Source organism: Bos mutus, chromosome 7 (assembly GCF_027580195.1).
Source record: "Bos mutus isolate GX-2022 chromosome 7, NWIPB_WYAK_1.1, whole genome shotgun sequence".
Classification (NCBI taxonomy): domain Eukaryota; kingdom Metazoa; phylum Chordata; class Mammalia; order Artiodactyla; family Bovidae; genus Bos; species Bos mutus.
The window spans coordinates 55,986,987-56,009,175 of NC_091623.1; the positions used below are offsets into that span (position 1 = coordinate 55,986,987).

At 41.1% G+C, this 22,189-nt stretch overlaps 1 protein-coding gene across 1 annotated transcript; it reads left to right on the forward strand.

The window, feature by feature from the left end:
- The first annotated feature begins 857 nt into the window (after positions 1-857).
- Positions 858-19,534, forward strand: ZNF557 (zinc finger protein 557). Its single transcript, XM_014476711.2, has 8 exons — positions 858-1,124; positions 1,960-2,050; positions 5,637-5,763; positions 6,308-6,396; positions 7,279-7,405; positions 15,154-15,249; positions 15,731-15,813; positions 16,300-19,534. Exons 3-8 carry the CDS (start codon positions 5,733-5,735, stop codon positions 17,080-17,082), a joined length of 1,209 nt encoding a protein of 402 aa, XP_014332197.2. The 5' UTR covers positions 858-1,124; positions 1,960-2,050; positions 5,637-5,732; the 3' UTR covers positions 17,083-19,534.
- The last annotated feature ends 2,655 nt before the right edge of the window (positions 19,535-22,189 follow it).

Consider the following 22,189-nt stretch of genomic DNA (forward strand, 5'->3'; position numbering starts at 1 on the left):
TTGGGCAAAAGGACTGCGAGATGGTATGAGACAGAACATTTTACTGACTGTACCACTGTTTGAAGATTTCCTATATGTGTATCTATGACCTAGCCCCCTCTCCCACAAAAAATTAAAAGAAAATAGCGTTAGATCCCTATCTACTGGTTTGTGATAGCAAGTTAAAGAGAAAAGTGAATATACTTTATAAAAAATTTAAGGACAGCCATAAAAAAAAAATCCTAAATATGGCATGTAGTTTTGTTGGGCTGTGTGAGGGTCCTGAACATGGGGAAAGGACTGAAGAAAAGCTGTTTGTTTAGCTTCCATCTACTGGTTGTTGTTTAGTGGTTAAGTCATATTTCTTTCTTTTGCCCGTTAGGTTCCTCTGTCCATGGGATTTCCCAGGCAAGAATACTGGAAGGGGTTGCCATTTCCTCCTCCAGCGGATCTTCCCCACGCAGGGATCGAACCAGCCTCTCCTGCATTGAGAGCTAGATTCTTTATCACTCAGCAACCAGGAACTGCCCCCGCCACCCGCACCCCACAACCTGTACAGCCTGGGGAATCCATGGACTCTCCTCCACAGCCCCGCCAACCCGCCGCCTTCAATCCGGTCCCTGGAGCCGCCTTCTCCGGCTCTCCAGCCTTTCTATCCAAGCCCCACCCCGGCCTTATCCCCGCCCCTGGAACTAGTCTAGGCCCAGCGTTAGGCTGTGAGACTCTAGCACCGCCCCCCAGATCCGTACCCAGTCAAAGCCCCGTCCTTAGGCCCCTCACAGGACGGGTGTCCGCCCACAACCGAGCCCTCCAAGCTTGGTTCCGCCCACAAGCTGGTACCCGCCCACAGCCCCGCCCCTAGAGCCGGTTTCAGTCCCTGGCTCTGACCCACACTACCGCCCACCCTTGGACTCACTACGCAAGCGAGAACGCCTCGTCCGAGGCTTGGGTGCAAGGCCGCAGTCGCCCGCCGCCTCAACCCTGTAGGGCCCCACTGTCCGCGGAGGCTAAATGCCGGAAACTGAAGCCCCTGGTCCAGCCCAAGACCGGAAGCGGAAGCGTCGATGGTACAGAGGAAGAAATTAGCGGGGCGGCTCGCTGAACTGTGGGTACAGTCTTCTCCGCTGGGGGATTGGATTCACGTGGTACGTTCGGCATCATTGCAAGAGGCAGGACTCTGTGGGCTGCCGGCACTCCTGGGCTCCTGTAGAAGTCTAGGAAGGGGCATGAGTTTGGGGCACCCCGGTCACGGGCTATGGCGTTCCTCCCCCTTTCCCGTGAGCCGCGTTTGCACCCCTGGGGCCTCAGGCTGTCCCGGCAGGTCGGCGCATAGCCTCGGTTTCCTCCTAGGTCTGGGCACCGCTGTCACCTTCTCAGAGTTCCCCATCTCCCCACCATCTTGCCCCGGTGTGTTTTTGCCTCCTAGGGGACATTTAGTCGCCTGGAGGCATTGTTTTGGTTGTTAAAAATGGGAGGGGCTTCTACTGGCTTCAAGTGGGTGGAAGCCAGGGATGCTATTGGACATCCTACAGTGCACTAAATAGCCCCCGTGACAAAGCATTATCAATAGTGCCGAGGTTTGGAAACCCTGTTCTAGGGTCTTAAAATCTTCAAAGCCCTGAATGAACTTAAAAGGTTAGTGGAGACACTTTTAGTGCCCTTGAGTGACGAGCCTTGTTAAAAGTGTCTGGAATCACAAAAAGACAGTCACTATCCAGTTAAAAGAGTTGAGTACGGCGAATGAATGCACACCGCGTGAAGCCGCTTCCTCCTACTCAGAGGGCAGATGGCTGGACAAGAATCAGGAAAATCTAGTCGTAACCTGCAATTACGTGTTGAATCGGTGCAGTAAATATTAATACAAACAAAGAAAAGTGAATGGTGTGGCCCTTCCATCCCGCAATTGTATTATGCCCCCCCCCCGCCCCCAAAATCTCAAAAGCAATCTTTGTATCCTTTTTTTCCCCCCACCCCCAACAGACAAGTAAATTATCTTGGCGTTCAAGTCTGAGTTGAAACCAGTCTCAAGGTTCACCTGTTCTCATTGACACGTGGATTTCTGTGTGACCAGGTGAGTACCATGTGGAACTTGTAAAAACAGTTTCCAGCAGCCTCAGCTATGCAGAACTGCTAATAGGCCTTTCCTGTGCTCAGGCTGTAAACACAAGGAGTCACTGAAAGTGAAAGTATCTTTTTAAAAAAAAATTGTTTGATGGGATAGTAAGGAGTGTGGTGATGCATGTAAATAAGTAAATACAGTTTTGTGCAAATAAATGCACATTAAACAAACATATAAATAACTACATAAGTAACAAATATAGATTTACTTGCACCGAAAATTTTAGAATTTTATATATTTTAAGTATATTTTATATATTTAAGTATAAATGTATACATTTTTTAATGTGTATCTGTAGTATTAAAAGTTATCCCACCAAAGACTAGCCGGACTGCTCAGCAACATTCCTCAGGCCTGGTTCAGTTTGACTTCTAAAACCCTATTAATCTTCCACGAAGATTCAAAACAGGGTGCATGGGGGGAAAAGTAATTTGTACTTTTTTATATTGGCAACAGAAATTCAAAATTGAATTAACCAGCAACCAAATGTCTTTTGAGCAAGTGTTTGGTTTTATTTTGTGTTTTGTTTATTTTATTTTATCTTCGTGAGATTTAAAAATCAGTTGGAGGAATACTGAGCAACAGCTTGTAGATGGAAGAGTAGGGCAGTAGTTTCTGCAGATTATACTCTACACCTTGCTTTATAATAAAAATTAACTTTATTTCTTTAACTGTTTCTGAAATACAGTCTGATAATTTATATTGCAGAGAATCATTTTGAGTAATCTTATATTGTTGGTTTTCACTAATTGTTTGTGTTTGTGTGTGTGCCTTTTTCATTCTGTCTTTTCTTGTCTGTAACATTCTTAAGGGGAATGCTTGCTTGTCATGCAATAGATATGCTTTGAGTACACATTTTAAGGTAACCAACTATCCTCTTTTATTCGACTGAGGGGTTTGCCGGGCTTGCCAGGTGGCTTGGTGATAAAGAATCCCCCTGCCAATGCAGGAGACCCAGGTTTGGTCTCTGGGTTGGGAAGATTGCCTAGAGAAGGAAATGGCAACTCACCCACTCCAGTATTGTTACCTGGAAAATCCCATGGACAGAGGATCCTCGCAGGCTACAGTTCATGGGGTTGCAAAAAGTTGGATACGACTGAGTGACTGAACCCTCATGCATGAGGATTTTGCCAGGACACAGAATAATTTGGGTTAAACTAGGATTAGGACTCTAGGCATGGATTGAGAGAATTAATATTGTTAAAATGTCCATAGTACCCAAGACAATATACGGGTTGAAAGTAATCCCTATCAAAAATCCAGTGGTATTTCTTACAGAAATAGAACACCTAAAATTTGTACGAAAGTGCAAGAACAATGGCTTATAGTGTTCAGTATATAGGTCTTTCACGCCCTTGGTTAAATTCCTAGGTATTTTATTCTTTTTGATGCAATTATGTAATTGGATTGTTTTCTTAATTTATTTTTCTTATAGGTCATTATTAGTGTAAGGAAACAACAGATTTGTGTGTATTGATTTTGTACCCTGCAACTTTACTGAATTCAATTGTTATAAGTTTTTTTAGTGAAATCTTTATGGTTTTCTATATGTAAAATCATGCCATCTGCAAATAGTGAAAAGGTTTTACTTTTTTCTTTCCAATTTAGATGCCTTTTATTTCTTTTTCTTGCCTGATTGCTCTGGCTGAGACTTCCAGTACTATGTTGAATAGAAGTGGCAAGAGTGTGGGCATCCTTGCCTGTTTCTGATCTTAGAGGAAAAGCTTCCAGCTTTTCCCATTGAGTATGTTAGCTGTGGGCTTATTGTATATGGCCTTCATTATCTTGAGGTATTTTTCCTCTGTACCTGCCTTGTGGAGAGTTTTTATCATAAATGGATGTTAAATTTTGTTGAATATTTTTTCTGCATCTGTTGAGATAATTATATGATTTTTTTCCTTATTTTGTTTATGTGGTATACCACATTGATTGAATTGAACCACCCATTTATCCCTGGAATAAATCCTACTTGATCATGGTGTGTGATCCATGGTGTATGATTTATTGTTGAATTTGGTTTGTTAATATTTTGTTGAGGATTTTTGCATCTGTTCATCAGGGCTGTTGGCCTGTACTTTTCTTTTTTGTGTGGCATCCTTGTCTGGTTTTCGGTATCAGGGAAATATTTTCCCTGTGAACTGTGTTTGAAAGAATTCCCCCCTCTTCTATTTTTGGGAAGAGTTTGAGAAGGCTTGTGTTAGTTCTTCTTGGAATGTTTGGTAAAGTTAATCTGTGCAGCTGCTTGGTCCTGGACTTTCATTCCCTGAGAGGTTTTTGATTACTGATTCAGTGTCCTTGCTAGTGATCAGTCTGTTCAGATTATGTATGTCATCAGAGAAATAGAAAATGTGAACTGCTGATGTTGACAGGGGCTTCCCTGGTGGCTCAGCGGTATAAAATCCACCAGCCAATGCAGGAGACATGGGTTCCATCCCTGGGTTGGGAAGGTCCCCTGGAGAAGGAAGTGGCAACCCACTGCAATATTCTTGCCTGGAACATTCCATGCATGGAAGAGCCTAGCAGACTACAGTCCATGGGGTTGCAAAGAGTCGGACATGAGTTAACAACTAAACAACAGTCTTTCAAATAGATTCCTTGTAGTATGATTGACAGGAATATGATAAATGTTTTGCATTGCACTTGAGGTTGACAGATGTCCTTCCACAGGGGCTGTTTGTACCCCAGCAGTGTCTAAGAGTGCTCTTCTGTACAGCCTTGGCAATGAGAGATGTGGTCCCCTGTGTCTTTGCTGGTCTGACAGATAAGAAATGGTATCATTGTAGTTGCAGTCTCTGTCTTTGTTCTGTAAGTAAGATCAGTGGCAATTCTACCAATTGAATAGGTAGTGGTGGAAACCGAACAAAACTGTGTCTCAGAGTGGGTGGGACATGAGGAAATGAGATAGACAGTGGAAAAAAAAACTTTGGCTGTGACGAGGGAGAGAGACTGGGTGGTAACTAGAAAGAAAACTCTGGTTAGAATAGTAGTGTCTCACTACTGAAAACACTGCGTTGAGTTTAAATGGTGCGAGGGAGTCCAGTAGAGTGGGAGAGCTCGAAAGGAAGGGCAAAGTAGAGATCATTGCTGGTGTCCAGCTCCTAAAAGGGATGGAGCACAGAACAGAGCTGCCCCACCTGGCATTGTAGAGAAGCCAGGTTCTGGTTTATAACCAGAGAGGGAGAAAACCATGGTGCAGGACACAGTTTTGGTGACAAGATGGGAAGGTAGATTCCTTCTCATGAAGATGACTAAGAAGTAGGATGCAAGACAATCTGCTGAAAGTGAGGATATATTTGTTACCTATTGCTGCGTGACAAATCACCCCCAACCTTAGTAAGTGAAACAGTAATCCTTTGCTGGGCTTCCTTGTTGGCTTAGTGGTTAAGAACGTGCATGCCAGTGCATTTTAAAGGTAGCAGTTTGTACAAACACATACTGCATTTTGGCGGAGGACATGGTGGACCGTCTAAGAAAGGCTCATCCTCAGTAGCCTGGAGAGAGAGACTGTGACAACTTCATATTTTCGCATTCATTCCAGAGCCCAGCCCTAAGTGCACTGTGGGGACAAGAGGAGGGGCGTCCTGGTTCTCCAGCTCCCTGTTGCTGAGGAAAACGTTACTGTCTGAATTGCAGGATGGCGACCATGGTCCTGTCCCCCACTTGTGGTGAGTTTGAGGGTCAGCCCTCAGAACTGACCAGGTGCTAGAGTCTCATGCACCACAGAGCAGGTGGAGGGAGGGGGCTGAGCAGATGAGGCGTGAGTGTTACCCTTGGAGCCCCAAGGTCACGGAGGCCTGACTCTCTGCTGCTTGGGATTTGGGACTTAGCTGGTTTGTGAATCTGGGGAGACCTCACCTGTGTTGCAAATGTGTGGGAGCTTTTGAATTATACTTCTGATTCTTTGTATACACTTAAGCTAGTAACAGTGGTATCCTTTGGCAGTTCAGTTTCTTCATCTGCAAAACAGGAATAGTCCTTTCTTCCTCCAGTGTGGTGTAAGACCTTTGGCCCTATTTTCTGACCCCGAATGAGACAGAGCTCCATTCTGCCTCCAGGAGAAGCTGGGTGTGGGTGTTTGGGTGTCGGTATGTCCTCTCTGTGTGTTGGGGATACAGTCAATTACAAGTAGGTGAGGAAGCCTAAGCCTCCAGGTTTGTGAATGAGAATAGCGGACAAGCCTGGGTTCTTGGGATATTTCTTCTTCTCCAGCTCAGTCGTCCCTGTACACAGCCCCTCACCAGAAAGGATACGCAGAGAAGGAAGGGTTGGCCCGTGGCTTCCTGACAGACTGGTTACAGGTGAGTCAGACATTCCTGTTTCCAGATTGTATTCCTTTGACCAGAAGTTGGACTTGTCCCTTCAGTGACCTGGAGCTGGATCAGGTTTTCAGGCATCTGGCGGAGGGTTTGGGGCAACCCTTACAATGTCAGCACATGTCAGCATTTGCTGCCATGTCGAGCTTCCTACAAGGTCACTGTCTACACCATGTTTTGCTGAGAGTTTTGTTATTTAATTTTACTGAGGTATTAATGATTTACAATGATAATTTCTGCTGTACAGCAAAGTGACTCAGTTATACACACACACATATATTTTCTTTTTCGTATTCTTTCCATCATGGTTTATCACAGGACACTGAATATAGTTCCCTGTGCTGTACAGTAGGACTTGTGGTTTATCCATCCTGTATATAATAGTTTGCCTCTGCTAATCCCAAACTCCCATTCCTTCCCTCCCCTCCACCACCAGCCCCCTTTTGTGAGAGTTTTAAGGGGAAGCTAAGGAAACACATGACTGTGTCCTAAACTCAGGCAGTTGCTGGTGGCCACTGGGGCATCTTTCATCCATTTGCAAAGTACTTCTCTGGTTTCTGCAGTGTCTTAGGCCTGTGCTCAGCCTTTGAGATTGAGGGGAATTCGATTGCAGGATGTCACGGTCTCACTGGAAAAGAAAATTGCCTGTGTGTTAGGGGCACACATGGCCCTGGGGGTGGGCATGAGTAGACAGGAGATGAGTGTCCAGGGCCGAGCCCAGGAGCAGTCGAGAGCAGAGCTCAGAACCCTGCCCATACAGCTCCTGCTTTGGACTCTCTCTCCCTACTCTTGTTGTCCTTAGCTCTTTTTCTCTCAGCATTGGTGGGGACGGCCCTTAGTTAAGCCACGGTGTTTATGGTGGTTTAGGACTTGGTGACTTTTGAGGACGTGACCGTGGAGTTCACCCAGGAGGAGTGGGCACTGCTAGACTCTTCTCAGCGAAAACTGTATAGAGACGTGATGCTGGAGAACTGCAGGAACCTGGCATCGCTTGGTAAGCTCTACATTATTCCTGCATTTATTTAATGACTCAGATAACAAGACTTTTTAAAAATTGAGGTGTCTATCATTCATATAACATAAAATTTACCATTTTAATCGTTAAAAGTTTTTTTTTAATTTATTTAAAAAATTTTTATAATCGAAGGATAATTGCTTGTCTTTTGATATAGTCAGAGTTGTGCAGCCATCAACACTAATTTCAGAGCATTCTCATCACCCTTAAACCTGTACCCATTAATTGATCAGTACCTGTTATCTTCCCCACCCCCCCACTGCCTACAACTACTAATTTGCTTCCTGTTTCTGTGGATTTGCCTATTTGGAGTATTTTCATATCAGTGGAATTATGAAATATGTGATCTTTCCCATTTCTTTCAGGCAACTTAATATTTAAAGGTTTAGCTGTGTTGTAGCATTTATAGGTTCTTTATTCCTTTTTATGACTGAACAATCCATTTTATGGATATACCACATTTTGTTTTTTGATTCATTGGTTAATAGACATTTGGGTGGTTTCCACTTACTGGCTAGTTTAAATAACGCTGCTATGAATATTTGTGCACACGCGTTTGTCTAAACACCTATTTTCAGTTCCTCTTTGGTATGTATCTAGGGGTGGAATTTTGGCTTTTACATTACTATGCTTAGTTTCCTGAGGAACCACCAACCTGTTTTTTACAGCAGCTGCAGCACTGTGTGAGAGTTCCAATTTCTCCATATCTTCCCCCAATATTTGCTTTTTTGAAGATAGCCATCATCTTGGGCATAATGTGGTATCTCACCTGTTTCGGCTTGAACGCGTGCTCTGTTGTGATTCTTTGTGTTCCCAGGACTGTAGCCTGCCGGCTCCTCTGTCCATGGAATTTTGGCAAGAATACTGGAGTCGGTTGCCATTTCCTGTTACATGTTTTGATTTGCATTTCCCTAATTACTAATGAAACAGAACATTTTTTCATGTAATTGTTGACTGTATATCATTTTTGGAGAAATATCTTTTCAAGCCAATTTTTTAATTGTTGTTTTTTTTGGTTTTGGAAGTTTCTTATATTCTGAATGCCAGACCCTGTTTGCAAAAGGTTTCTCCCATTGTGTGATATCTTTTCATTTTCTTGACAGTGTCCTTTGATACACAAAGTTTACTTTTGATGCGGTCCAGTTTATGCACTTCTTTCTTTTTCCTTCTGCTTTTGGTATCATACCTAGTTATTGCCAAGTCCAAGGTCCTGAAATTTTGCCTCTATGTTTTTCTCCAAAATGTTCTAGTTTTACTTTTTCAGTGAAATCGTTTACCTATTTTGAGTTAATTTTTATATGGCTTGGAGAAAGTGTCAGCTTAATTCTTTGGTGTGTATTAATTCAGTTGTCCCAGCACCTTTGTAGCAGAGACTATTCCCTCCCCCATTGAACTGTTCTGGCCCAGTTGCCAAAAGTTATTTGACCGTAAGCATGTGAGCTTATTACTCTCAGTTATTTCCCATTAACCTATGGAAACCTGACATAACCTGATGGGTCTCTCATTGTGCCAGTACCACGTTGTCTTCATTACTGTTACTTTGAGGTAATGTCAGTAGATGGGATTCTTCCTTTTTAGTTCTTTTTCAAGATTGCTTTTGGTCTATTCAGGATCCCTTGGCAATTCCATATGAATTTTAGGATCAGCTTGTCCATTTATTTATTTTTTTTTAAAGGCTGTTAGAAATTTGATGGTGATTTCATTGAATCTGTAGATGATTTTGGTTAGTATTCTTATCTTGGGTGTGTGCTCACTCAGTTGTGTCCAACTCTTTGCAACCCTATGGACTGTATAACCTGCCAGGCTCCTCTGTCAATGGAACTTTCCAGGCCAATATGCTGGAGCAGGTTTCCATCTCGCACTCTAGGGGATCCTCCCAGCTCAGGGATCAAACCCGCTTCTCTTACTTCTTCTGCAGTGGCAGATGGGTTCTTGACCACTAGTGCCACCTGGGAAGCCCTAGTATTGTCCTCTTAATATTAAATTTTTCAATATATATCCTCTATTACTTACTTTTAGTTTGCTTCTGTCATGATCCAATAGATACTTTATATGATTTTATTGGTTTTAAATTTATGTAGACTTGTTTTGTGAACTAACGTATGCTCTTGAGTTGAATATATATTCTGTTGTTGAATAAAGTGTTTTATGTGTGTGAGGTCTAGTAAGTTTATAGGATTGTTTAAGTCCTGAGTTTCCTTATTGATCTTTTAACAAGTTGTTCTACCCATTATCCATTATTAAAAGTGGGGCATTGAAGTCTGCAACTATTATTGTAGATATATTTCTCCCTTCAATTCTGTGAGTTTTGAATTTATACATTTTAGGCCTTAGTTGTTAAGTAGTATATGTCCGTAATTATCATATATTCTTGATTAATTGATCTCTTAATCATTGTGTGTCTTGTAACAGTTTTTGTCTTAAAGTCTGTTTTGCCTCATAGTAGTATAGCCACATTCTCTCTTTTTTATCTCTTGTTTGTATGGAATTTGTTTTTCCATTTGTTGATTTTCAACCTGTTAGTGTCTTTAGATATAATGTGAGTCTCTTATAGATCATGTATCATTGATTGTTTCCTATCCGTTCTACTAAAATCTGTCTTTTAACTGCGCCAGATTAATCCATTTACCTTTAATGGAACTGCTTAGAAGAAGGGCTTAGTCGTGTCATTCTGCTGTCTTCTGTGCGCTCTCTATCATTTTTGCTCCTCCATTATTGTTTACTTTTGTGTTAGGTATTTTCTAGTGGATCATTTTGATTCCCTTTTCATTTCTGTTTCTGTTTTTTAGTTATTTTCTTAGTGGTTGTGGGAGGGATTCCAGTTTTAATTTTAGACAGTCTGTTCTGACTTAATATCGACTTTAATTCAGTATACAAAAGATTAGCTATGGCAGCCCACTCCAGTACTCTTGCCTGGAAAATCCCATGGACGGAGAAGCCTGGTAGGCTGCAGTCCATGGGGTCGCTGAGGGTCGGACACGATTCAGCGACTTCACTTTTGCTTTTCACTTTCGTGCATTGGAGAAGGAAATGGCAACCCACTCCAGTGTGCTTGCCTGGAGAATCCCAGGGACGGGGGAGCCTGGTGGGCTGCCGTCTCTGGGGTCACACAGAGTCAGACACGACTGAAGTGACTTAGCAGCAGCAGCTGCACCCCTCCTTATACTGTTTTTTTTTTTAAACAAATTATATCTTTATACATTGTGTCCCGTTAACACAGGCATTTCTCTTTTAAATCATATTGGGAAAAAAGGGGAGTCACAGCTGAAAATAACAAGGAATTAACAATTCAAAAATAAACAATTGTTTTTGATGTTTATATTTACCTGTGTATTTTCCTTTATTGGTGTTCTTCATATGTTTGTGTGGATTTGAGTCAGTATTCATTGCCCATTCATTTCAAGCTTAAAATTTTCCTGTTAGCATTTCTTGTAGGATAGATATGTTAATGACAGATATTCAGGTTTTATTTATAGGAATGTCTTGATTTATTTTTAAAGGGCAGTTTTGCTACATATAGAATCTTTGTTTAACTTTTTTTTTTATAGTAGCTTGGGTATATCTTCCAATGTCTGTTGCCTATGCTTTCTCATCCAGAATTGGCTGTTACTCTTACCAATGATTCTATATATGTGTTGAATCACCTCTCTCTTGCTGCTGTCAGGGATACTCTTTGACTTCTCAGAATTTAATTATATTGTGTTTTAGGATGGATTCTGATTCTTTGAGTTTATCCTGTCTTGGGTTTGTTAAGCTTCTTGGTTGTGTACATTATGTCTCATCAAATTTGGGGAAATTCTTAGCCATTATTTCTTTAAATATCCGTTCTGTCCATTTTCTTCTTCATTTAAGGGACTCCTATTATGTGTATGTTGGTATCCTGTGGGTCTTTTAGGTGCTGGCCGTATTTTATTTCTTTTCTTTCCTTCTGTTTTTCAGACTGAGTAGTATAAATTGTCTTATTTTCTTAGTTACTGATTCTTTCTTCTTGCTCAAGTCTGTTGTTGAACCCCTCCTCTGAATTTTTCATTTTAGTTGTACTTTTCGGCTCCATAATCTATGTTTAGTTTTGCTTTATAATTTCTCTCTTTAAGATATTTTCTCTTTGATCAGAATTTGTTTTTATGGTTTCCTTTAGGTCCTCGATCATATTTAAAATAGTTAATTTAAATTCTTGGTGTAGTCACCAAGCCCCAAATTTGGGCTTCCTCAAGGATAGTTTCTACTAATTTTTTTTTTCCTGTAATGGACCATCAGTTCAGTTCAGTTGCTCAGTTGTGTCCAGCTCTTCACGACCTCATGGATCACAGCACACCAGGCCTCCCTGTCCATCACCAACTCCTGGAGTCCACTCAAACTCATGTCCATCGAGTCGGTGATGCCATCCAACCATCTCATCCTCTGTCATCCCCTTCTCCTCCTGCCCTCAATCTTTCCTAGCATCAGGGTCTTTTCCAGTGAGTCAGTTCTTTGCATCAGGTGGCCAAAGTATTGGGAGTTTCAGCTTCAGCATCAGTCCTTCCAGTGAACACTCAGGACTGATCTCCTTTAGGATGGTCTAGCTGGATCTCAAGAGTTCTCCAACACCACAGTTCAAAAGCATCAATTCTTTGGCACTGAGCTGTCTTTATAGTCCAACTCTCACATCCACACATGACTACTGGAAAAACCATAGCCTTGACAAGACGGACCTTTCTTGGCAAAGTAATGTCTCTGCTTTTTAATATGGTATCTAAATACTTTTGTATATTTGCCTGCCTTATAGTTTTTTGTTGTTGTTGAAAACTAGACATTTAGAATGTTGTAACATAATTCTGGAATCACTTATTTCCCCATCCCTAGAGTTTGTTGGTGTTGTTTGTTATAGTTGGTGTGATATGCATGTTTAGTGATCTTTTTGAACTCATTTTTGTAATGTCAGTATTCGTTGTACATGGCCACTGAAAACTGTTCAGTTAGCTTAATGGTTATTGTTGTTGTTTTAGTTTCTATGTCCAACTCTTTGCAACCCCATAGACTATAGCATACCAGGCTCCTCTGGCCATGGGATTTCCCAGGCAAGAAGAGTAGGGTGGGTTGCTATTCCCTTCTTCAGGGGATCTTTCTGACTTAGGGATTGAACCTCTGGCTCCTGTCTTCACAGGTAGATTCTTTACCCTGAGCCACCAGTGAGTTCAGTTCAGTTCAGTCACTCAGTCGTGTCCGACTCTTTGCGACCCCGTGAATCGCAGCACGCCAGGCTTCCCTGTCCATCACCAACTCCCAGAGTTCACCCAAACTCATGTCCATCGAGTCGGTGATGCCATCCAGCCATCTCAACCTCTGTCGTTGCCTTCTCCTCCTGCCCCAAATCCCTCCCAGCATCAGGGTCTTTTCCAATGAGTCAGCTCTTCGCATGAGGTGGCCAAAGTAGTGGAGTTTCAGCCTCAGCATCAGTCCTTCCAGTGAACACCCAGGACTGGTCTCCTTTAGGATGGACTGGTTGGATCTCCTTGCAGTCCAAGGGACTCTCAAGAGTCTTCTCCAGCACCACAGTTCAAAAGCATCAATTCTTTGGCGCTCAGCTTTCTTCACAGTCCAGCTCTCACATCCATACATGACCACTGGAAAAACCATAGCCTTGACTAGACGAACCTTTGTTGGCAAAGTAATATCTCTGCTTTTGAATATGCTATCTAGGTTGGTCATAACTTTCCTTCCAAGGAGTAAGGGTCTTTTAATTTCATGGCTGCAGTCACCATCTGCAGTGATTTTGGAGCCCAGAAAAACAAAGTCTGCCACTGTTGCCACTGTTTCCCCATCTATTTGCCATGAAGTGATGGGACCAGATGCCATGATCTTAGTTTTCTGAATGTTGAGCTTTAAGCCAACTTTTTCACTCTCCTCTTTCACTTTCATCATCACTTTTTTTAGTTCCTCTTCACTTTCTGCCATAAGGGTGGTGTCATCTGCATATCTGAGGTTATTGATGTTTCTCCTGGCAGTCTGGATTCCAGTGTGTGCTTCTTCCAGTCCAGCGTTTCTCATGATGTACTCTGCATATAAGTTAAATAAGCAGGGTGACAATATACAGCCTTGACGAACTCCTTTTCCTATTTGGAACCAGTCTGTTGTTCCATGTCCAGTTCTAACTGTTGCTTCCTGACCTGCATATAGGTTTCTCAAGAGGCAGGTCAGGTGGTCTGGTATTCCCATTTCTTTCAGAATTTTCCATAGTTTATTGTGATCCACACAGTCAAAGGTTTTGGCATAGTCAGTAAAGCAGAAATAGATGTTTTTCTGGAACTCTCTCGTTTTTTTGATGATCCAGCAGATGTTGGAAATTTGATCTCTGGTTCCTCTGCCTTTTCTAAAACCAGCTTGAACATCTGGAAGTTCACAGTTCATGTGTTGCTAAAGCCTGGCTTGGAGAATTTTAAGCATTACTTTACTAGCGTGTGAGATGAGTGCAATTGTGTGGTAGTTTGAGCATTCTTTGGCATTGCCTTTCTTTGGTACCAGCGAAGCCCCAGCTTAATGGTTAACTAATGATTTACCAGAGATTTCCTTAAACAGTTGGAACAAAAAAGAAAAAAGCTCCTAGTGTCTCTATACAGGGGCATATCTTCAAACTCAGGCAGTTTACAACTTTGCCTTAGTTTTCACTTCCTCCTTGTGCTGAGCCTGAAGGTCTGTCATAGGTGAGGACTTAATGCCCTCTCATGTCTTTTCTGAGCATGTGCCCAAGACTGGTATGCATGTGGCTTTCCAGATTCAAAGGAATATGAGGGAGCTTTTCAAAAAGCTTTATAAAAATTCCCCAAAACATTTTAGGTTATACTTTTGTTTTAGGTTTCTTGGTTTGCCTTTTGTTTTCCTCTGCTGTTTCCATTTGCCTCAGGAAGTAGTGGCTAATATATTGCCTTTTTAATGCCTTCAGCACAAGCTCACTGTGTAACCAGCTCAATCTTTGGAGAGTTTGGGGTTAGATAAGTAAAGGCAAGCCCTTTGAGCCAGTCCTTCAGGGAGCCACCAGAAAGGTCAAAACAAACCACCACAGTGTGTTGAGAATAGGGTCTATCCTGCTCTCCCTAGTACTAGGAATTGTCTTCAATGTCATAGCCAAAGCACGAAACAGAGGATGAGTCAAGGGTCACTTAAAAATGTCAGCTATTTTTTGCCCTTGATTAAGCATTTTCCTGGTTGCCGTAGAGTTTTGGTAAGTTTTCAGGGTTCTGATAAAGTTATTCTGATAGTTTTTCCAGTTTATTCACTGTTTCTGTAGAGGGAGGGACTTTTGAAGTTCCATATTCTATGATGTTCATTGTTGTTTTTTCTCACAAGACTTCAAGCTTTTCTCTGTTTCTGGGGTGTAGGAGTATGATGATGAAGGAGACAGATATGGCCCCCATGCTCGTAGAGTTCTTTAGCGCCTTCCCTATGAGCTGAATATTCCTTCCCCTGACTTTATATTTTCTATAGTTAAAAGCTTTATAGCATTTGTATTGTGTATTTAAACTTGGGTATGGACTTTGGGACTGTGTGTGCTCTGTCACCCTGGATATTGAACGAGATTGTTTGTACTTTTGTTTCCTGAGAGTTACTATAGTCATTAGAATTTAGATATAATTATTCCGTTGTTCCAAAAGCCACATTTCCCTATCTTCAGAATTCTTGGCTTCAGTTTCATAGAGTTGCTTGTCACTTGCACAGCCCCCCAATGGCACATGTCTTTTCTCCATGAATAGGATATCATGTTGATAAACCCAGTCTGATCTCCCAGTTGGAGCAAGAAGACAAGGTGGTGACAGAGGAAGGAGGAATTCTCCCAGGCACCCGTCCAGGTGAGCTCTAGGAGGATATGAGGAATAGTCTTTGAGGCGTAGCTCTAGCCAGTGATTCAGGGCATGTGAGTGTTACATTAGGAAATACCTAAAATGTGCTCTTTTCTGACAGAGATGGCCACAGAGATTTGGTATGAGCTTCCTCATGGACCTTCTTTCTTTGCTCTTTAACCCTCTGTTCAATGTCTCCTACTTTACTTTGGACTCAGAGGGGGAAAAAAATGTCCCTTTTCCTTTTTAAATAAGTCTCATATGAGCCCTTTTTCTGATTCCTTCCTGGAACTTTACCTTCCTGATAATTCCTCCTATAGTGTAAATCTCTGATCAGTCCTAATCCTTTTAGAGTCCTTTTTTAGTACCTGTAATTTGTATACTCATATGCCTTTCCTTGAAAACCTCCTCAAAAACCCTAATCCCTCAGTTTGTCTTTACTCATATTTCTTTTCACCATTAACTTAAATTTCTTTTCAATTTGTTTTAGATTTGGAGACGGTACTTAAAGCAAAATGGTTAACTCCAAAGAAGCCTATTTTTAGAAAAGAACATTCTAATGATGTTAGAGCGGTAAGACCAATGTGGTAATTGCTGGTTTTTCTCAGTAGGAAAATTTCATAAGTTAGAAAAGCAACAAATAATCAGGGGAGTCATTATCGGGAAATGTCATTAACATGTGAGATAATGGTGTCTCAGGAGAGATACTGTAAATCAGTTGTAAATTTGGAGAAAATTATAAATTAGCTCCAGACGTGTTTCTTTGCTGAGAGTTCCCACAAGTAAATACTTCCTTAAATGTGACTGTCAAAATATAGAGTAGTCTTAAACTTATCAGAAAATGCTCTGTGAATATGATAAGGACTTGTGGCAATGCATCTGTCTATCCTTTCTTAACTTGTAAAAGCTCAGACCGGGTAGAAGCCATTTAACAAGCATTTAAAATAGATAGCTGCAACATCAATGATAATAATGTAACAGAATTCCTGGGAGAGAAAATTTGTATAACAGCATTGAATATTAAAAAATGTTATATAGATTTCGTTCATCTCTTAACAGGAGAGAAGTCATCTGGGAGTGAAACTCAATGAATGTAATCAGTGTTTTAAAGTCTTCAGCACAAAATCTAACCTTACTCAGCACAAAAGAATTCATACTGGAGAAAAACCCTATGACTGTAATCAGTGTGGAAAATCCTTCAGCAGTAGATCTTACCTTACTATTCATAAGAGAATACATAATGGGGAGAAACCCTATGAATGTAATGACTGTGGGAAAGCCTTCAATGATCCTTCCTCTCTTAGACTGCATGTGAGAATTCACACTGGAGAAAAACCCTATGAATGTAACCAGTGTTTTCATGTTTTCCGCACTAGTTGTAACCTCAAAAGCCACAAGAGAATTCATACGAGGGAGAATCACCATGAATGTAATCAGTGTGGCAAGGCCTTCAGCACGAGGTCCTCCCTTACTGGGCACAATAGTATTCATACAGGAGAGAAGCCTTACGAATGCAATGACTGTGGGAAAACCTTTAGGAAGAGCTCATATCTGACACAGCATATGAGGACTCATACTGGAGAAAAACCCTATGAGTGTAATCAGTGTGGAAAGTCCTTCAGCAGTAGCTTTTCTCTTACTGTTCACAAGAGGATTCATACTGGTGAGAAACCCTATGAATGCAGTAACTGCGGGAAAGCATTTAATAATCTCTCAGCTGTTAAGAAACATGTGAGAACTCACACTGGAGAAAAACCCTATGAATGTAATCATTGTGGAAAATCTTTCACCACTAATTCTTACCTTTCTGTGCACAAGAGAATACATAACAGGTGGATATGAATGCAGTAACTGATTTCTTATCTCTCAGACAACTTGTGACAACTCACAGTCTAGATGTATGAGTCAGCTGCTGCTGCATAACAAATTTCCCCTTGAAACATAGTGGCTTTAAACAGCAAACATATGTTATCTATAGATCAGGAATTCAGAACCAGCTTATCAGTGTAGTTCTGGTCAGGATCTCATGAGGTTGCAATCAAGATGTCAGCAGGAGCTGCCATCCTCCACTTTATTGCCAAAGAGTCCACTTCCAAAATGGCTCACTGGCACACCTGGCAAGTTAGTCGCTGGTTGTTGGCAGGGAACCTTCATTTACTCACCGTGTTGGATTCTCTACAGGGTTAAATATCTTTATGATGTAGAAGCAGGGTCGTCCCAAAGCATTGGATTTAAAGAAGAGCTAATGCAGAAGCTACAGTGTCTTTTATGACCTTGTCCCAGAAGGACATATCATCACTTCTTCAGTACTTTAAGGGTCACACAGATCACTCCTGATACATTGTGGGAAGAGACCATGCTCAATGTGAATATCAGGAAACAAAGATTGTTGGGAACCATCTGAGAAGTCACTGAAAGGGGGCCTTCAGGAGACCCTCTTTCTTTCAGTCAATTCAATATGAAGTAATATTCGGTAACTCCTGTGTAAATTCACTCATGAAAGAAACCTCATAAGTCCAAGCTTCATGATAAACTTTAAGCTCAAACTCACCCTAACGTACATAAAAGGTTATGTATTGGGGATAAATCTGAGGAATACAGTCGTGATATCTAGGGAGTCATGTGGCAGGGAAAATCTGATGAACATCATCAGAATGTAAAAGCCTTTAGGGACACTTGTCCCTTAAAATGTCCCTTAGAACATGTGAGAGGAATCACTACAGAGGAACACTCACATAAGGAATGTGGAAAACCCTGTAGCACAAGCGTTTTTGTTAACAGAAGATGAAATTTCAAGTACCAAGTACGATGGGAAAGCCTTCAGGGTTCTTTCAGTTTTTAAGAGACATGAGGATCGATTCTGGAGAGAACAAACCATTGAATGGCATCAGTATTGGAAAGCCAGTTTCCCACATTCCTTAAACTTGTGAGTATAAAGAAGGAGGGAATGCCTTTAATGATAGCTCTTACCTTAGGAAAAGTATGAAATTCCTGGATGCAAAAACCTGTGAGTGGATTAATTTTGGAAAGTCTTTCGATGACTTCTGTCTTTGTTGAATTGTGTGAAGTCACCCAGGAGGGGCTTCGGGAAGGGAGCCCAAGAAGGTATTCAGCATGAGATTGCCTTAGCTCTTCTCTGAGTGGCCATGGAATACTTTAAAATGGGAATGGAAAAGGGTAAATGTTAAAAGTGTGGGATTACCTTTCAGTGTCTCATCCTTAGGGTGGGGCAACTAGTTCTTTAATTTTCAGTCTTTTGATTAAGTAACAACATTTGTGTCTGCAGCTGTGCCCTAAAATAAACCTTAAGTTATGTTCTGTAGTTTTGTATGTAATACATTTATCATCATTGACTCTAAAACTATGAATACACTGCATATTCATAAAGATATTTCTGACTATTGCCTGAGTGATTTAGTTTATCCTAGGAAAAGCTAGGATAATTGCTAAACACCTTTTAGCAATTGCTAAATAGCTAAATTGCTATATACTTTTTCCTAATTTAATGGCATTTTTATTAAGTGGATTTTATTATGCTGATTCTTTTTTGTCTTTCCATCCTAGTATGGCAGTTATTTTTAGCCTCTTTCCCAATGTCCATTTCCCCCTATATTTTCTTAAAAGAGGAAGCAGATTTTTTTCTTTAAACTTTTTTTCAAGTTGTTGATGAATAGTATTGAAAATAGTCAATCCACAGGGCATCCCCAAAGCCCAGGGAGGTGTTCTGCTCTGCTGTCCATGAGAAGTAGGTGGAAGTCACAGAGGGGAGTGAGGGGGACACATCATTGTCTGGCTTGTCTGCCTCACCCATATCCTGTTCATCTTACCCATTCATTCTTGTGGAGTCAAGCTGTAGAGTTGGAAGAACTATATTTTGATCATGATGACAATGACCACAGTATGGCAAAAATCACAATGAGTGGGCTCCCTAAGAGGCTCTGATTGGCTCTATCACCTACAGGCTGCTTATTCCTAGACTTCTTACATGATTTATAAGTAACCTTGGTTACTTATAAATAAATAAGTAACCTTGGTTACGTGGTTGAGACTCAAGTGATTCTTTTTTGTTTGTTTTTGAGGTGGTGTTCTGTTAATGTCCTGCTGAATAATATTATTAGTTGGTCATTTTATAAATGCTCCAAGATTATTTGAAAACTGTGTGTGTGTGTGTGTATATGTGTGTGTGTGCTCAGTTGTGACTGACTCTTTTTGCGACCCCATGGACTGTAGCCCTCCAGGCTCCTTTGTCCATGGGATTTCCCAGGTAAGAATACTGGAGTGGGCTGTTCTTCCCTTCTCCAAGGGATGTTCCCTACCCAGGGATCAAAGTGGAGTCTTCTGTGTCTCCTGTCTTGCCAAGTGGATTCTTCACCAGTGAGCCACCTGTGTATTCTCTAATTTTCAGATATAGAGTGTATTCTCATTAACTCAAGCTAAACATGTTTTCAGATATATTAATAGTATGTACCTGAAGCTTTTCCCCCTCTCTCTTAAACATAATTACCAATAGATGTGAATTAAAGTTCTCTACCATGGTTGTGGATTAACAAATCCATTTTGGTAATTCTGTCATTTCTTTCTTTATGTATTTTAATGTAATGTAAATAAAGTACATGCATTTCTGAGGTGGTTGATCAGAAACTGAAGAGGAACTGAAGAGCCTTTTGATGAGGGTGAAAGAGATGAGTTTAAAACTCAGCATTAAAAAAACTAAGATCATGACCTCCAGTCTCATCACTTCATGGCAAATAGAGGGGAAAAAGTGGAAGCAGTGGCAGATCTTATTGGGCTCCAAAACCACCGTGGATGGTGACTGCAGCCATGAAATTAAAAGATGCTTGCCTCTTGGAAGAAAAGCTATGACAAACATAGACAGCATATTAAAAAGAGACGTGGCTCTGAAAGAAAAAAAGGTCCATATAGTCAAAGCTATCGTTTTTCCAGTAGTCATGTAAGGATGTGAGAGTTGGACCAGAAAGAAGTCTGAGTGCCAAAGAATTGATGCTTTTGAATCGTGGTGCTGGAGAAGACTCTTGGGAGTCCCTTGGACAGCAAGGAGATCCAACCAGTGAATCCTAAAGGAAATCAATCCTGAATATTCATTGGAAGGATTGATGCTGAAGCTCCAATACTTTGGTCACCTGATGCAAAGAGCAGACTCACTGGAGAAGACCCTGATGCTAGGAAAAATCAAAGGCAAAAAGAGAAGGGAGGTGCAGAGGATGAAATGGTTGGGTGGCATCACGACTCAATGGATCTATGAATTTGAACAAACTCCAGAAGATGGTGACGGACAGGGAAGCCTAATATGCTGCAGTCCATGGGATCCCAAAAAGTCAGACATAGCAACTGAACAACAGAGAAAAAGAAAAACTAAAGCATTGAGAGGAAATAAAATTCCTCATTAAATAGAGAATACCATCTTTATCCATGGTTAAAACATTTTAATGAGCTCATTTTCTTTAAGACAAATAACTCAGTATGATATAGATAGAAACATAGTATAATTTTTAGAAATTAGAGATGCTGATTCTCAGATTCACAAGGAAAGGAATTTATTCAAAGAGAAATAACTTTTATGGGGGGATAAAATGAGAGAGGATGTGGGAAAAAGTAACATACCAAAATATTTCTCAGAAGTTCATTATTGGAGGAAAAAACTGGACAAACTGAAAATGTAGAGACTCCAGAAAAAGCCCATATTTGGAAACTCAGAAGTTAAGTTTCTATTTTAAGTAAATTGCAAAATTATGATTTGAGTGAAGAAAATATACTACCAGTAATTTAAAAAATTTAATTTTTTAATTGAAGGATAATTGCTTTACAGGATTTTGTTGTTTTCTGTCAAACATCAACATGAATCCACCATAGCTACCAGTATTTTTCACTGGCTACTTTCTGCATTCAGAAAAAAATTATTTTTCAGTTAAAATTTTATTTTCAATAAAAATCTCTGAATGAATTGCACTAATGTGTGAAAAGCATGTGTACCTTCAGTATTTTCTCCTAATAGGAATCTTTCCTCTTGTCAGACACAATACAGTAAAGGGTGGCCCAAAATGTTTTTACAGAGAAAATGAACTTTCTGGATACAGGAATGGAAGAAACAATAAGGATGTACTTACTGAATACTTAATGATGGAGGACCCAGCTAGATTCAGTAGCAGGAGCTTTGAGGAGCCGTTAATCTGAGATAGAACATCTATCCATAACTCTAAATGACTGAGACTTTTAAAAAGAGAAAACAGATCCTCTGCAAAATAGCTGTAAAGCAATTCTGATGCTATTATTGGAATGAAGACGAAATACCTATCTGGTATACTGCTAATGGCAGCTTGCTGCTCTCTAGTATTGGAATGAATAGTGTCTATCTGGTATACTATTCAAAAGCCAAGTGTAATAGCAACTTACTGTGAGATAAAACCTGAATGCAGATTTCTCTTAGAATCTGTTTGATACTTTAAACCTTTCAGAGAGTTCTCAAGTCTCAGGAGGGTATAGCACTTTGGGGCAAAGATACAGCCTAGGAGCCCAGCACTAGAGGCCAAGATGGAGATGATCTCCACGGCCACCATAACCTTGCCCTTGGTGCTGTGGCAGATAGGGAGGAAGGTGACCCAGACACTGAGGAGCACCAGCATGCTGAAGGTCAGGAAATTGGCTTCACTGAAGGTGTCAGGCAGCTTCCTGGCCAGGAAAGCCAAGGAGAAGGTCCCCAGGGCTAAGGAGCCCAGGTAGTCCAGGACACAGTAGAAGGCAGTGACCGAGCCCTTGTTGCACACGATGAGGAGCTCCTTGGGCTCAGAGTGAGTGTCCATCTCAAGGAAAAGGGGAGAGGCTCCCAGCCAGACTCCACAGATGATCACCTGGATCATGGAGTACATGGGAAAGACATAGCAGGTCCTGTTAAGAGCAATCGCCTCATTGTTCTTCCTGGTTTCCTGGCCTT